The 17,648-nt window shown below is 43.4% G+C and overlaps 1 protein-coding gene across 5 annotated transcripts in view; it reads right to left on the reverse strand.

The window, feature by feature from the left end:
• Positions 1–1,044: 1,044 nt before the first annotated feature.
• Positions 1,045–17,648, reverse strand: part of lrp8 (low density lipoprotein receptor-related protein 8, apolipoprotein e receptor) — a 165,566-nt gene continuing 148,962 nt past the window's right edge. Inside the window, exons 15-19 of one of the 5 annotated variants that reach the window (XM_041934586.1) lie at positions 17,102–17,254; positions 15,291–15,665; positions 11,624–11,692; positions 8,696–8,868; positions 1,045–6,655 (exon numbers count right to left, since the gene is read on the reverse strand). In XM_041934586.1, the coding sequence (XP_041790520.1) occupies positions 6,617–6,655; positions 8,696–8,868; positions 11,624–11,692; positions 15,291–15,665; positions 17,102–17,254 (809 nt within the window). In that variant the 3' untranslated portion in view covers positions 1,045–6,616. Of the gene's footprint in view, positions 6,656–7,423; positions 8,887–11,623; positions 11,693–15,290; positions 15,666–17,101; positions 17,255–17,648 lie in introns of those variants that run through there. The other 4 variants (XM_041934585.1, XM_041934582.1, XM_041934581.1 and 1 more) reach the window with 4 other exon arrangements.

Consider the following 17,648-nt stretch of genomic DNA (forward strand, 5'->3'; position numbering starts at 1 on the left):
ACATTTTGGCAAACAAGCCGTGGAATTTGCATTGTTCATGATCTTTGTTTATATTTTCTGTGTTGTACAATAAAACTAATAGAACATATAAAAGTACATTTTGAGGTTACTCGCCTAAAATAGTTTCATCGTCTAATGATTATGCTGTTGTTCAGTTTGGACTGCAGTTATTCCACTAACAACCACAAACACACAGGAGAGCTTATTTTATATTCAAATGCCAGAAAGATAACATGACTTTACATAAAAGTTGCCTTATCTCATAAAAATGTTTTGTTTTCATATCAAGGCCTTGACCACACGTACACAGATATTTTTTATTTAAAAGAAAAATCTGTCCACACAACCTCCGTCTAAAAAATATCTCCAAACAAGCATGTCGGGCCAGTAGGTGGCGATAAAGTCTCCACCAATGATGCAAATACCAGAGAGGTACATCCTGAGCACATGTGGTAACTTACCTAAAAACACAAAAATTATTTGTACTTATTTGTAGTCATTTAACACCTTTCTGACACGCAGCCAATCAGCACTGACCAAATGTAAACGCCTATACGCTCTACAGATATGCTCTTACTGTACGTTGCTCGTCATTTGTATGGTAAGGATTATTTTAGCAAATACACAAGAGGGAAGATAATTTACCTGAACAGTAAGTCAGTGAAAAGCTTATGAAATGTGTGGGCCAGTGATGAATAAGCACAAGTCAAAACACTTCCTGGAATTTGAAGATACTGACGCTATTCTCTGCTTTTCTGAAATGGATGATGAGCTACTTCAAGGGCAAAAAAAACGAGAAGGCAGCTTCCAGATGTCACACAGACAGACGAGATGAAGGACCACTTGACATTCAAGGTTTTTATAAATTTAATATATCAATATATAGAGATATTTATCAACAGCTTGATTTCATAGAAACGTGAGTGAGACCATTTTGGCATACAGTACAGATATTCCATGTAAGTACAGAAGTTGCTAAGTTTTTAACTCCCCCCCCACCCGTCCCTCACCAACCCGCCAGTTCACCCCTGCTGCCCCCCCGCTGACACATAACACAGAAAAACAGAAAGAGTAAAAGTATACAGGAGCACAAAACAAGGCACCAATAAATTAAAACAACCCCTCTTTTTTTTTTAAACGCACGACAACAAAATCTATTCAACAGAATTAAATACAGTATGAACACTAAAAATCTGCAATGCTGTTAAAAAGCAAAACAAAAACAAACGGAACAGACGGGAGAAAAAGTCAAATAAAAACACTTTGGCAGATTATTAATTTTTAGTTACAATCAAGTAGTAAATAAATCCAGTGCTCTTGTGTACAAATAAATTCATATATAGTCTACACTCCTTTTAACCCCAGAGTTTTATGTACATCTTTTTTTACAGATACATTTAAAACATTATCAAAAAGTTTTTGCTGTATGAAAACTGTATTTACAAGTCACGATTGAAAACCATTGGACTGTACCATTGGACCACCCCACCCCCCTTCTTTTTATGTCCTCCCCTCCTAGGAACGTTATCTCTTTACACAGTGCAGAAGGCTTCTTGAAAAGTTTTGTGCAACAAACAGCGTAAAAAAATGCCTGTCGTATGGCTGTGGAATGGACAGAGCCCCGGATGGTTTTTGAGATTTCCTTGCAGGCGATGACACATCAGCAACGCTTCCAGGAAACGCAGACAGTTTTGCAAAACAAATTGGAGCTGATAGTTTCTTATATTTGCAGGGACTTTCCTCCACCTCAATCAGGAATATGTCCAAATCTTTGACAATGCTGTTATTTATCAAAATATTGCCCGTGTGTATAATCATCCCAACCCATAAAAAGATTTACACACACAGATCTCACAACTTCCCCATTGCTGTCTGCTTCCCCCAACCGTAATTTTACACTGACTGGTAGAAAAATGTAGGCGACTGAACACTGCCCTTCAAGTAATCAAACGTCAAGAAGATCAAATATGAAAATGAGAAAGGCTTGGCAAGGAAAGGGAGACAGAGAGAGCAACAACTACAACTCACAGACTAACAGTCCAAAAAACACATGATAATAAGAGGAACCAGTTGAAGGAAAGTCACTGGGTCAACAAGAGCTGATGGACAGCCAAGTAGAGTCAATGAGGGCTCTTTCCACAGTCCAAAACAGTTTCTGGTTGGGTGGTGGTGGTGGTGGTGGGGGGCTGCTTCTCCTGGCTGAGCGTGCTTGTTCGCCTGCTCGCTGGTTCACGATTTGGAGGGCTCTTTTTTCCAGCTCTGGGGTTTCCTTGTTATTTTGGGGATTTCAGGTAATTCCCTCCAGTGTTTTAGTCCCGTTCTTCCAGTGTGTGTGTGCGCCTGTCTGCCCAAAGACTGATAGCCCTTGCCAAAGGAAAGATGTCGATGGCTACGATGAAGATGAGAGGGTGAGAGGATGAGAGAGCACAGAGACAGCAATGCTGACGCAGATCTTTAAACTAAAAATCAGTAGCGTAACAACCACAGAGGAGGCTCGAAGCCTCACAGCGGGCATTACTTTAGATGCAGTGGTGGAGAGATGTGAGTGATGTTAGAAAGCAGTCAGTGCATTCTGGTGTAAGCAGCATGGGTCAGGTTCTCTGCTCAGAAGAGACTGGAAACAACCGTCAGAGCAGTGCAGAGAGGAAGGGAGGGACAAGCAACAGGACAGGTGAAAACAGGGAGCGCAAATCAGGGAAGCTACAATGACAGCAAGCAGTTAGATTATGTGTTATCATGGCTGCTTGGGTTCACTATGCTGAGCTCATAATTTAACATCCGCCCCTTAAAATAAGACAGATGCAACCTTGACATAATTTAGTTTGAACTGTGGTAGTAGCTGCACAAGGATTTGTTAGGAACACCCGAATGCTTTATTAATGTGTGAGTTTAAGCAAAGAGTTAAATCTATAGGTGAGCAGGCCTACACCACATCTAGATTTTACTGAGCAGGCGTATGAGAATCCAAAGTGTGTGCTTAGATGTAGAAGCAGGACTGTGTCGCACCAGCTGTTTGTGACTACTTACTGTAATTTCCAACTATTGATCTACTTTCAGCATTAAACCTTGAGGAATGTCTTTGCTGCGGCAGTAAAGACTTAAGTGATGTATAAATCAATTGCTAGGAAACATTTGTGGGGCCGTCCAAGTGAAAGCAATCAACTATGCACACAGGAAGTCACTGTAGCGTTAAAAATCCAAACATTTTAGGTGGTCAAGAGATATACTGAACTTAACCACCAGTCTTAGGTTTAATTCATATATGCATGCATTGAGAAGTATGTGTTTCAGAGATGTAGTCAAACAATTCAGAAGAAAGGGGAAATGCTGATTACACTAACATGATATTTGATCATTTATATCATAAGCATGATGGCATGAGACTAAATAATACATATTGTGTTATGTTGTTGTCAAATTTAATTAAAAAACTTGCCAGTTTCCATCATTAAACAGCGCTTTCTCCTTCAACTTTACATGTTAGCGAGCTAATTCTAGCTTTCTCAGTTGGTTCGGTTAGCTCATAACAGCTGCACCTGGCAGTCATTAGGTACAAATATTGAGCAACAGCTAATCTCTGTGTAAGAACAAGTTTGTGTGTTGACATCCAGGTTTAATTTAGTGATGCGTAAACTTGCAAACAGCCGGTGCATCGGGCTCCAGATCTTTAGCGTAAGAGCCTCTTAAATTCAACACGAGTGCACGTGAAATTTAAGACCCCACACAATGTAGGCATACCAGCTACAGCTTCTGCATTTGAAGAGTAAATGTCTGGTTGAGGGTTAAATACCTTTGTGCAAAATGTCATGTTGCACATGCAACACTGCAGCAGCTACTGGGTTAATGCTGAAAGACTTCAAGTACATAAAAATGGAAAAAAATAAACTGAAACACGCACCCAGACATTAAAATAACTGTATATCTGAACACACAACTAATCATTTTTCAGCCTCTTAAACATGAGGAATGTCCAGAAAGCATAGAGTCAAAGCATGTCCTCTACAAGCACTACAATTACTCGCTTCTCTATGATGAATGACAACAGTCCCTCTGAGGACTTCTTCTGCATCCTTCGGTGGGGACTGCTGCTCTCAAGGTGGCCAAAAAGTGGAGCAGCCAATCTGTTTTCACACTGTAGCAAAAGTAAGTTTTCTACAATGCCACGCTCAGTCACCTCAATAAATAAGCAATTTAAACTCCTAACTGCAAACCCTTGGTATGGAACTCCATTAGACCTGCAGCAAACATGGACATGAAGAAAACCGCGTGGAGTGCAGAGGTGGCTGAGCTCAGGGTTCACTCCAGCAGTGTGTTTGGGACCTATTTAATCTCATTTTATTGAATGTCTTTCTGGTCATTTTACAAGTTGCCACGTAAAGCACATACAAATCCCCCACTGTGCATCATAAACTAAGAGGAGAGCATGCCATCCCTCTGAGGGAGGCGAGCGGAGCGAGTGTCAGAATACAACATCAGCAGAAATCCGACAAAAAGTAAATGGCCCACCATTCATCATCCGAGCACGGACCTGTTTGCATCCAGTTCAGTCTAAATCCTGGCAGTCGTTTCCTGCCTACCTTTGTCTTCGTGTGTTTCTTTCTTCCTCCCCCGTGGTTCCCCGAGCATCTACGCTGAGAAAACCTTTCCAGGAAACGGTGAGGACCATGAATAATAACTGCCATTAATCAACTTTGTTTGTATAGTCAGATGAATAGTTTGCTGAGTCTATACCGACCTTATACTGGAAGACTTGCATTCTGTACTTTTTTTGCTTGTTATTCAGTCATATATCAAGTTCATGAATAGACTGTGGGTGTGGCAGACGAAAGCCCAGCTCAAATTTGTTATTGTAAGAATGGAAGACGGTGTTGTATGTATAGTTTGGACAATGTGAAGCACCTCTGTACGTTATATAATTCATTATATGTGTGCTTAACACCTTCAAAATGCCCTTTATTGAAACTAAATCAAGTGCAGGACAGGAATAACTTGCCATAACTGCTTGTAACAGCTATCATGTTAAGTTGTCACGACTGCTTCTACTCATTCTCTGTTACAACACATTGTGAGCAATTATTGCGATAGTCACTGGGCATGAATTACATCTGATTCAATGGGCTGGAAGCATGTCTGTGGCAAGCCAATGGAAGATCGGCTCCTTACGCTGGTTTACACGTTTTCCTCTCTATCCAGCTTTCAAATCAAATCAGCGCTCGGCTCAGTCAGCCTCGGCACGTTATTACTCATCTGCTCATACAAAACAGGGCCACTAACAACCACGCTGAACCATCAGTGACAGCGGAAAAGCCATTCTTTCCAAATGTGGACTCTTTTTCTACAGCATCCCATCTAGAAAACACACATGTTAAAAAAGGGAGACCGAGAAGCTGATGCTGAGAAAAACCCAAAGCAGTGCGGTGAAGCCACTGACACGCCGGGTTCGACGCCAAGTTCAAACACCGGCATCTGTGTTTGGCAGCAGTTGAAAGTGATAGCACTCGGCGCCTCAAAGCACCATTTTCATTCTTCAAAAACAGTCACGGGAAGGTGCTTTCTCACACTCTGCTGTCTGAAAATGAAAGTTTACCTCCACTATAGTGACGGCGGCAGACACAAAGACAAACAAAAAGTCAGAAACACACGTGCGATTCTTAACACCCACCGCAAATAAACAGCCAATCCCACGTTTATTATCGACTGTACGCACACCTCTGATACCAGGAGAGAGGATTACCCATAATCCTTTGCCTTTTCTGCCCTGCTGCTTTTTGCCTTGAGGCACTACCCTCTGGTGGCACAAATCCCTGCATTCCCCTGAAAAAAAGCACCCTCCCTTCCTCTTTCACCCCGAAATCACCTCCAAACATGCAGACAACCCCATCATTTTTTTTGCCTCCTTTCCCCTTGGCTATATTTAGCTTTGCCTGCCTACATACAGTATGTCAAGGGGCGCGTCTGAGAGGCCGAGTGTGGGAAAGGATGACATTCCCCCGTTTAAAAAAAAAAAAAATCTGTCATGTCTACTCAAGATGTAAAGGGAACCATGAAGAAAAATAACGCCCTTGCCTGCTACCTTGCACCCTTGCAAACTTGAACAAATGTGCCTGCGCACGGAGAGATGCTGATTACATATTTACAAAAGCAAACACATACAAATAAATAAAAAGTCATAACATGAGGAATTAAAAACCACGCATGCCAGCTTTTTCCCCTTGTACGGCGGCCAGACGGCCTCCTATTTACAATGTGCACTGAGACAGCCAAATGAGGTTAGTTTGAACAAATCATCAAGCAGCATTTTACACACCACTACAGCTAACAAGAGGCAGAGAGAAGAGAGGAGTGGAGCAGAGACTACAAATCAACTAGCACTAAGGGAAGTAGTAGTGGCTAGTAGTGGTAGTAATGTTACTCCAGTGGAGAGAGGAGGAAAGGAGGAGAGGGGGGGGATATACAAGATGTACATGTCATCCCTGCTCCTTAAAAGGGGAGGCAAAATGAGGACTCCTTCTCTTTCTCGTCTGCGTTGTGCTGGCCTCATTGTAGTGGCGTAGAGGCTGTGGTGAGAGGAGGGGCCAGGATGGGATTTGGGGGGCGGGGAGGACGCATTCCCCCCTCAGGGATAGCCATCGTCCTCCAGACTGAGTGCCACGCGCTGCAAACAGCAGATAAAAAGACTGTTACCACAGAGGGCTGGTGAGGGAAGGAGAGAGAGACGTGAGATGGAGAACAGAAAAAGGGAAAGCAGCACGACACAGAACAAAGACAGAAATCAGGAGAAAAAGGGAGATTCAAGTCTAGACGGCACCCAGAAAAGAAACGGCAGGGTCACATAGAATCCATTCTCCTGCTCCTTCTTCTCTCAGTCCTTATTCATCCCTCCTCTCCCTGACTTTCCTCTTCTCCTCTGTCCACCCCCCCCCCCCTCCTTCATTCCCTCCTTCTCTGGCTGCTCCTATATGAGGAATGCAGGATGCTTGCCTACGGCTGCGAATGTCTGGCCCACATAATGCCAACCTGATTTCTCTGGCTGTCTGAGTTGCCACATTGCCACGAAAGAAGAGGAGAGGAAGAGAAAGAAAGCAAGTAAACAAATTAAAAAACAATAAAGTAGATGTGGACATATGTATATTAAAACTGGGAGATGAGAGAGAGAGAGAGAGAGAGAGAGCGCAGTTCCCTCTCTGCAGCCCTTCACTGAGGGTTTTGTTAATTCGACCTTGAATCTTAATATGACTCAGTCGTGCACCTGTTTCGTGTGTGTGTGTGTGTGTGTGTCTCCAGCCTGTCATCATGCCAATGAAACCCAGAATTCCTTGCCTCTTTTCTCCGTGGAGCAACACAAAGAAATCTGTGTTACCATGCCAACCGATCAAAGCGCTAGACTCCCCCCTCCACCCCCTCCATAATCCGTTTTGGCTGCCCTTCCCTGCTTGCTTTACGTAAAACAACTAATATATTCAATAAATTCCGTAAGTGTCCTGATGACACACTCTTTGTACATTTAAGTACATTTGAATGCAAATCACAGCTGGCATTGTCAGCGGAGTTTGCATAAAATGCAGCTTTGTGTTCGATAAATGACTCTCAAAAATGCATCTGCATCAGTGGGAAATCAACAGGGTGCTGTGCAGCTCATGAAATGTGGAGATTCATGGTTTCTGCAACTGTGCTCAAAAGATATTTTATTTTGGTCTGTCCTTAGTTCTGATTTGTGCTCCCCTTTTTATCCCTCATGTCTTATTTACACTATAACAAAAGCATAAAATTCCCATATGGGCAGTGCCATGATGTCAGGATCCACTCTAAAAACCCAGTTCTTATTTGCAGAATGGTTCAGTCCTGTGCTCGGCCGTCCTTTCAGTCAGCTATTTGAGGCGACTGTAAAGATATTCCTCTTTCTCCTCAAACGCATCTCAATGCTAAAATCCTGTTTGCTCTGCTATGAAGCAGATGCCACTGCAGGTCCCACCACCATGCTTCTTTCTTTCAACCTCAGGGCCTCTCTCATGTCTGGATGACCCTTAGTTATCATTTTTGGCAGCAAACATAACGCAAAAACATCCACAAAATTCCTCTCTGACAAGGATGCTACCTAGTGGCATAAATTTCTAGTATTTTTAGTAGCTGTAGTTGTACCACGTTTAAAAAAAAATAGGAACTTCTGCATCAGCTGCTTCTGTAAACAACGATGATATGTGTCTGTGTACAGAGTTTTGTCAGGAAACAGGAGCTTCCTAAGAAACATATAGCAAAACAAACACTTCAACAACCAGAAAAATGAACACAATGTACAGATAAATGGGATGGCAGGTCGGCAGCTAGGCCGTGATGTTGACAAAAACAAGTGTACTGTATGATTATGGTCATGAAGGTGAAATACATGTGATGTACTGGTGCAGGGCTTATGTGTGTGTATGATTGGTGTTTTCAGTGATTACTGCAAAACTCATGTGTGAGAATGTGGGCGTGTGCAAGCCTGTTCTTTTCTTTCCAGGCCTACATGTACAACAAACGGGCTTTCCCAAACCCCTGCGCATACTCCCATATCCCAAAAACTCCTTCCTTTCCTCTGCAGCTTCTCTCATTTGCCGCTGGAGAGCATCGGCGCCCCTGAGTACCAGTGAGAGTTGCTGTCTGTGATGCCGCCCCCTAGAGGCAGCGCTATGAATGGCTGACTGTGGCTGCCACTCACTGCTGGGTACACGTGACCGATGGACTCGCTGTGTCGCCCGATGTGGATTTCGTCGTCGTCATCCTCCGTGGTTTTGCGGTAAACAGGGTTGTCGAAGTTCATGCTCTTGGTGTTCTTGCGCCGCCAGTTGCGCCAAACCAGGTACCCGCCGGTGCAGAGTAATCCGATGACCACTGTGGCAAGGATAGGGACTGCATGTGTTTAACACACACACAACAACAACACACGGCGGGAGCGTTAACACAGCCCAGGGGACACAGAGCGGCGCTTTAAGCACTCACGCACACACACACCTCACACACATTCCTTCATGTACTGAGGGCTCAGTATTTTCTGTCTGCTTTTCAAAATGGCACACATTTGAAATTACTAAATTCTTTGTAAAAACGGGACTAATTTAGAGCACAAGCACTTGTTTAAATCATTCTGTTTGGAATTACCTTAGGACGCAGAAAGTATGTTATAAGCTTGTTTGTGGTTCTCTTCACTCTCTAAAAGAATTAGCTAAACTGCTGTGCCTTAATTTTTGGATGACTGAGGACATAAAATCCTGTTGAAAACCAGTCAACACCAGGATTTCCCACAGCATTTTACACTGGAGGTGTGCCACCTCGCCAGAAACAAAGACCAGGTGTGGCTAAACGGATCAAAAGACGAGTGAGGATTGGGGCGGCTAACCTCTTTCCCTTGTGAAACCCCGTATATCCATCTGCTATTTCAAAACAAAAGTGAAAAACTGAAAATAATGAGCCTTCATAGTATATATGTACATTCTATTACATTCCTTCTCAGTCTCATGATCATGATCAAAAACACACAAACATGAATGCGCATGCACGATATGCAATGCATGCATGCACAAGCACACACATACTATAAACTCCACATACACAAATACATGTACACACAGGGACTGAATCACAGAGACTTTTCTATAGTATCTGGTAACAATCAGAGTCTAAAGCCTGTGATCAGGGTTTTATTTTATTTTTTTTAAAGAAAAGCCCAGCAAGTTTGCTTAACTGTCATCATCGTATTATTCTTGTGCTACATCTGGGCTATGATTTATAATTTTGCACTTGCTTGGGAAAAACAAATAATAATGAAACACTATCTGCAGACTGCCTGACTCTGGTGTTTTTGGATGGGGTTATGAGAGGAGAATGGACAGGGGAAGAGGCAGAGAGAGGGAGAGAAAGGGGGATTGGAGGATTTGAGATGAGCTCTGTCTCTGTCCTCTCACCGTCATATTAGCATGACTGCCTAACTGCCCTGCAGGACCTGTGTGTGCACAGTGCATGTATGAGTCTATGCATGTATAGAGACCTACAGCCAAACCAGAGGTCTGTCAATGAGGAGAGATAAAACAAGCGTGCCTGGATGTGTATACATCCCTCCTGGAAGCCCCATCTAATTGCTCTTTTGTTGGACTGGCACTTCAGATCCCTGTGTGACTGGGCTGGAAGCCCCATTTCCTCCTTTGTTCTTCTCTAAATGCTCACTGGTTTTAAAAAAAAAAAACATCAGCTTTTGTCTCATTTAGAAAATTTCACTCCAATTAGAGAGTAGCATAACAGCCTGACTTTGGCTAAATACTGATAATCATTGCTGGGCTGTTCCCCCTTGTGGAGCCATGGGTGGGCGTGGTGTATTAGTGGATGTGAGCGGAGAACCAGGGTGCAGAAATCCGGCCCGTGTGGACCTCCAACAATAATTAATGTTTCAAAGCTGCCAAAAATTGCAGAATGGGGGGATTTATGGCAGCAGTGAATGGCAGAAGGACAGAATGAGGGATGGAGTGGAAAGGGTTAACAGTCTCGGGGGGTGTTTTAATGAGCTGATATCTCAATCGTCAGGAATGAAAAGAGAAAAAAATTGCTTTACGATGTTTTAGACGTCCCATAATTTATCAAAGTATTCAATATTAGGGATGAAAGAGATCTCAATTAGCGACATATGCTGCTACTCTAAGGTCATTTGCACATTCAGCAGATTTCTCAGTTAGGTTACGCATGACAGTCTAAAGTATTTCCATAAAATTTGATTTTCATTTTAACCAAAGCTAATAGAATAAATTAACTTTACAAAGCTGGTTTGATTGTAAGCTTTGCATCATCTTTGTATGACTACCTTATATTAATTCTGTGGTGGTATGGTGATGGTGTAACAGCGTTTTTTATACCCTGTATGGACAATATGTTATTTGACCTGGGAAATGATGCTTTTGGCTTGGAGGAATGAAAATTTTGACCGGGGAAACAACATTTTTATCTCATTAAGCCCTTTTCAGTCATTTCATCTGATTCCAGCAACTATGTAACACACTCTTAGTCCAGCAGGTCAGAGAAATAGGCCAGAGCACCAGATTGATTTCAGTATGAGCAATACTGTATGATCAGAGTGGAAACATGAGCTTAACATTATAACAGCTGGTCAAATGTGATGACAAAACATGAAATGAATTTCCCATTCGCTCAAATCTCATTAATGATGACATGAAGTGCACACTGCAAAGGCCTGGCCAGCGATGACTGACGAGCTTACTGGCCCATAATGGCTTTTTCTAGCCGTAGGCTATGAGGCTATTGTTGGATGAAACCACAGCTCAGTACATTTTCTCAATTACTAAACTATTACTGTCAAGCATCATTGTTGAGGCTGACATCGGGCTTGCATGTTCGAAAGACACAAATTGTTATTGTTAAATCTAAAATATACTAATTTTAATCAGTCAGGTGTGGGTAGAAACACTCTAAAATCCAGTCAATCACACATGCATGTACACACACACACAGCCAGACACTCGAAAAACCACATCCACACACAACATGCAGGACTCGAGCGACAAGCAGAGACGGGGAAGCAAGGAGGGAGAAGCAGGCGGGCAGAAAGCAAAGGCAACACAGCGAGAAAGTCGAGAGTACTCACCGATAGGAATGACTATCCCCAGAACAGCCACTGTGATGTTGTTACCTATGAGGTAGTGATCACTCGCAGCTGAGATGAACAGAAAGAGAGGAAGAAAAAGAGAAAGAAAAATAACAATAAGCAGAAAGTTCTGTTCCCAAACACCCTCCCCCAAGGCCGTGCTAGAGAGAAACACAAGTTTGAAGCATAATGCTGTAAACAGCTTATCTTCTTAATATATGGGCAGAGAATCCATCTGATTTCACTCTGGACTGCCGACTTTTTTTTTTACCGGCGTGTGTAAATGAAATGCGGATGAATGGGAGATGCCATATAAATGCAATGAGATGCGTTTTAATACAACGGGAGACAAATGCAATTCAAGGCAGGAATGCATCAGAATTTGCACTGATACCATTTAAGAACAAATTCTGAGTTAGGACGCAATACATCATTCAACGGATGTTTGGGACATGGTGGACACTCCGGATGACTTCGAGAGTACACTTAAAAACATGACCTTGCGTCGTTCTTCTCCACAGCACATCTTTATATTGTGTCACAAGGCAATGCAGCATACATTTATTCTAGACATGCTTTGTATCCCCTCCAACTCTCACCCCAACAGGTCGCTGTGGAGCTTGACATTAATCCTGCTCCCAACCCTCCTATTAGCAGCAGGCTAGCCATTAGCCAAAGTGTGATCAGATGGCTATAATGAAGTCTAGTGAGGAAGATTAACAGAAGAGATCACAGCCCTGGCCCTGCATACCGATTGGCTCATTCTAAAAAGAGACTCTGTGCAGTTCGATGCGTGGAAAAGGCACAGATGGGAGGTGACGGATGGGACATACAATTAAAGAGATCTTTTCTCTCATACATGCAATCATAGCGAGGATAAACTGACTTTTGATGAATGCACACACACGCACGCATGCATGCGCGCACACACACACACACACACACACAGACAAAGACACTTTAACATAAAGAGGCACAGCAGGTGATGTGACTCCAGCCTGAGCAGCGAAGCGTCTGGGTCCTGATTCAGCGGAAGTGAATTTGGCTTTTCTTAAAGTATGAGTGATGTCCAATGGGTCCTAAGACTCTAAAAGGGGGATTAATAGAATCTTATTAAAGCAGCCGTTGTGAAGGAAGCAGTCCTGGAAAGTGAATGGAGGTAGAGAGAGCAAGAAAGTGAGAAAGGAGAAAAAAAGAGGAGAAGTCTCAATTTCATTAAGACTATTATTGCTGGAGGGATTTTAAGTTCAAAAAGAACGAGCTGTTGTCTGCCTCTATGTGCACGTGCCTATTTATATCCCCATATTTGACTCCTTAAAATATAACCCTATCATAAGATATAGGTTACCGACAGTATATCCAGTAGATCATAATAAATTGAAGATGTAGGAATCCTAATATTAACCGGATACACTTTCAGCCATACCTTCATGGAAGGTTTGTATGGCTGTGAACGTCTTGCAAGTTAATTTCATTTCAATTTTCCTGTTTACACTCAAAACTGAGCAGCCAGGGAAGTAGTAGGGAACATCAGTCTTAGGGTGGCCACAAAACAATACTGATTAACTTCAGATAAAGTTTGGAATGCATTTTTGCACAGAATGACGAGTGTGGATTTGGTCGCCCTTCACTTAAGAGATCCATGAGGGCCAGTGTGAACAAAGAATGATTGCAGCAAGCAAAACCTTTTATACGGGCGCTTTTTAAGGCGGACATATAAATCTTTTTAACTGCATGATCTGCGGAAAGACTAATGAATAATTTCTAGCATCAAGATTGAGGTTAAGGTTTGTCAGAGCGTAGACGCATATGTGCTTCGTCTACCAGCTGTGGTTTATCTTTTATTCCTGAAACTCCTGGTTCTTCCTCGCCCCACCATGCCAGCCACAGCGCCGCACATGCGTAACAGCTGATGCCTGCAAACCTGACAGTGTGCACTGAGTTGAAAATTATAACACATGGCCCGTGGGTTTGGAGACGCGTCTTGTTCATGCCCCATTTTCTCATCCGTGTCTGCTCCACCTCTCATCTGGAGCACTTCTGTTGTGGTGAGGAGTCTGACAACTTCACAGACTAGAGGAAACATGCTCTCGCTTCTTAGTAGTAACTCAGAGAATCCGAAGCCCCCAAAGTGACGAGGCTCGCCGTAGCAGCCATCCTCTTTAATTCCCAGAAAATCACTTCCTCTCCTGCTTCTTCTACATCCCATCTTTTCTTATCCCTGTAAACGCTGTTTTCCCTCCCAACAGCGTGTCATTTAATAACTCCCATCCTCCCTGTTCAAGTGCTGGACTGTCATGTTCCTTCTTGTGCTCTGTTCGTTCTTTTCCCTCTATGGCCTCTTTATTGTCTCTCGCTGCACCTTTTCATTTAACAATCCTTAGTTTTACTCCTCGCTCTTTTTCTCATTCATCTCCCCGTCCTCCCTGCGCCTCTAATTCTTCCACTTCCTCTAACCCTCACACCCACTTTCATCATCCTTCCTTTCTCCTCCTCTGTATAGCTTTTTCAACCTCAGCCTTTGCTCTCCTGGTTTCTCAATATATGAGAGAAATGTCTCTGATGTAAATGCAATATTGTAAAAATCTGAGTTCAAACTGAGTACAGCAGCTTGCAATCTTTTTTCCCCTTTTTTTAACTTCCCTCTCCTTCCATCTTTCACTATCTACCAAGCTATGTCATTCAAGTTTTAATGTCAGTCTCCTGCTTCGGTCTGAAGAGGGTGATGCAATGGTATTGGACTGGAAAAAAGAGTCAGTACTTAGAAAGAGCAACTTATCTGGAGGATTTTTGATATCTTTCTACTCTCTGCAGGAGCAAATCACACTGGGACAAATCACTGCCCTGACGGTTGCCTCTCCCTCATGTTAACGTCTGTGAGTTGCAAAGGCCACAAAGAAAGCTGAAAACACAGATTTCTGCAACAAAATTACACAGTAGCATGTGGTGTGCAGCACACTGGTTTATCAATTTTGCTTGGCGGTGCTATCAAGGATTCCTCTCCGCTTCCAAATACAATTTAAGTCTTAGCGTGGCTCTGTAAACCATTGTTACTGCTGTTATATTCTGCTGTCATTGTTTGTCTGAGCAACAAACTGGAAAGCGGTGTTTTTCTGGTGCGCCAGTAAAGCCTGATTGGTGCGAGAGTGAAGAACGCTGCCAGTTTTAGAGAGCGAGAGTGAAAGAGATGAGGAGAGGGACGGACAAAGAGAGTGAGAGAGGCTGTCAGAAAGTGAGGATGAGTGATGAGGGGTGGCAGGTGAGAATGGAGGGGACTGTCGTTTGTTAGCTCTGACAGCTCTGTTACACGCTGCTCACGAGGGACCGACAACAAGCAGACCGAGAGGCACACTCGTGAGTGTGTGTATGTGTGTTTGTGTGTGTGTGTGTGTGTGTGTGTGTGTGCAGGAGAGAGAGGGGAAGAGGACGCGCAGTAGATACACAGATGGTCGGACAAAAAGACGAAAGGGAAGAGAAGCCAGAGAGAGGAGGGAAACTGATGTAAGTAGTGGGTTTCAGCTCCCCGCTGCTTTAATGGCAGGTGGTAGCGGTTGTGATTGCAGAGTATTACACTCACGGAAGAACACACACACACACACAGGATGCATACATTCATTTCACACAAGCTCACATTCCTATGCACAAACCCCGCTCCTGCGGTCCTTACCTCTGTGGGAGAGGTTCCCGTTGCTCTCTCGCTGAATGCTGTTGGGGGCCACTGGGCCCAGTAGGGGCGTGTGCGTGGAAGTGGACGTACGACTCGTGCTGCTGAAGCTGGTCGTCTCTGTGCTCGTGGCAGCGGGGGTGCGAGGCTGCTCCGTAGAGGTGCTCCTGGGGGTCTGAGGAGGGGCCGGCGTTGTCAGGCGTCTGGGCGTGGGCCTGAGCGTCGTAGCGGCAGAGGTGGTGGTGGTGCTTGCGGTCGTGGTGGTAGGGGGTGTCGTGGTGGTGGTAACGGTTGTACTTGGTGGTGTAGTGCTTGTTGCGGTGGTTGTGGTGGTGGTGGTAGTGGTTGGAGCACCTGTTGTGGTTGTTCTGGGCCGAACTGCTCAAGAGAAACATTACAGTAATCATTAATATTTGGGATTTTACTTGAAGATGCGAACAGCTGGCAAATATGTCAAATATGTAATGCCTTTATAGCACCTATTTGTTTGTTTATTTAACATAGACACTGTAAATACATTTTATGGCTGCTGCAAAACTGATACGGCTTTGCTCCAAGATTGACAGAAGCATAAAGCAGAGCACAAGAGGGACATAAGGTAAGGAGTCGTTTTATCAAACCTTAATAAGTGCCCAACAGAAATACTTGTATCGCATTAAGAAGTCCAAAAAATGTTCTCTCCCTCTCTCTCTATGTGCACGCTGAATGGCCATGTTCCTCTCAGAGGGACTCTCTGTGCGGTAGCCTACATACGCCATCATCTCTCTTTCTCCCTTTTCTTTGTGTCAGCGTCTTTCTCCTCACCTGTGCTAACATGAGGTGCAAAACCGAGCAGGTTCATTAAGGATAACAGCTTAACAAATGTGGTGAGTGCAGAGGCTGGGGACTGGCTGAATGGTGAAGTACGGTCAGTGAGATAATGGAGGTGTGCTGGGAACACAGGAAAACTGGAAGAATCCCTGATCCACATCCACAAGGTTGTGTTGCAGTAAGTACAGGAACAAATTCTATGCATTTTTCAGTCAACCATAATACAGTAGGATTTGAACATTTTGCATTGTTGAAGGCTGACACTGGTGAATACTGGATTAAAATAAAAGCTGCAGTAGTTAAAAGGCTATTTTGTTATGATTTGAGACACATGTGATTATGAATGGGTATAAATATAAAAGCTTAATTGTGTATGAGAGCAAACAAATTCCTCACCGGTAAGACCATACTTTTCATATAGATATTTGTTTTTGTATTTAATACATTTAGCATCTACTGTATATAGTTCACTGAGACCTTTAGAAGGATTCAGTGGATCACCTCAGATATTACATTTCAGGGTGGAAGGCACGTGAGGGAGTACCAGTATGGGAACTCCAGCACCGAAACATCATGAGAAATGAGTTGGTCTTGGTTTGGCTGCGGCGAGAGAAGAACCTAAATCAAATTTGACATGACAGGCCAAGATTCAAGTTATCATATGCGACCGAAAAATAACCTGTTAGTATTTCCTTCAGCCTGTAATGGCATGGGAAATATTTCCCATAGCCATCAATGAATGAGGTTAGATACCACCACTGTACTGAATAGTTTAGAGCGGGACATTTATTTAAAGAGAAGTATAAATACTTCATTATGAGGTGGACTCCTTTCAGCACAGTTGAGGGAGTGAAACCAGTTTAATATCCTTCTGGCCTTGCACTCCATCATGTCACTGTGATTACAGCGATGTAGACTTCATGTGACATTCCTCAGCACAGTCTCTTTAATGAAGTGTGCTCCTGGACTCCGTGATTTATTGGACCAGAGTGTGACCGACTTACCTATAGCGCAGCGCCTCATGTCTGGTCCCAGCTCCATGCCATCAGGGCAAGCACAGGTGTATTTGGGAGAGTGGTCTGTGATCTGGGGGGCCTTCAGACAGAGGTATTCACAGCCACCGTTAGGCAGACTGCCCATGTTGCAGGTATCGTCGGCTTGAGGGACACAAGCAGAAATATGGAGGATTAAAAAGCGTATTTTGAAGGCTTGCATCTCCATTGAAAACTATGTATTGAAAAGCACAACTTTCCATAATGACAGTTCCAAACATTTGGTGCTTTCTCCAAATGCTCTGTAAATTGAAATTCCATGTCAGTGGCAGGGTGATGAGCACAGAGGTTTACATGTACTGAAAGCAGAAGAGTTAAGAGGGAAAGGTTATTAAGAATTGAAGACAAATCCCCAGTTTTGGGTCTCAGTCAGCATTAAAAGTCATCTATGTAATCGTGAAGTGAATTCAAGCCAGTGGTATGAGAGTCAAACTTCAAGCATTTAAGCAGTAAACACAAGTATGTGACTTAGCAAAAACATCTCAGCATATGCAGTTGC

The sequence above is a fragment of the Chelmon rostratus genome, chromosome 4, assembly GCF_017976325.1.
Source record: "Chelmon rostratus isolate fCheRos1 chromosome 4, fCheRos1.pri, whole genome shotgun sequence".
Lineage (NCBI taxonomy): Eukaryota > Metazoa > Chordata > Actinopteri > Chaetodontiformes > Chaetodontidae > Chelmon > Chelmon rostratus.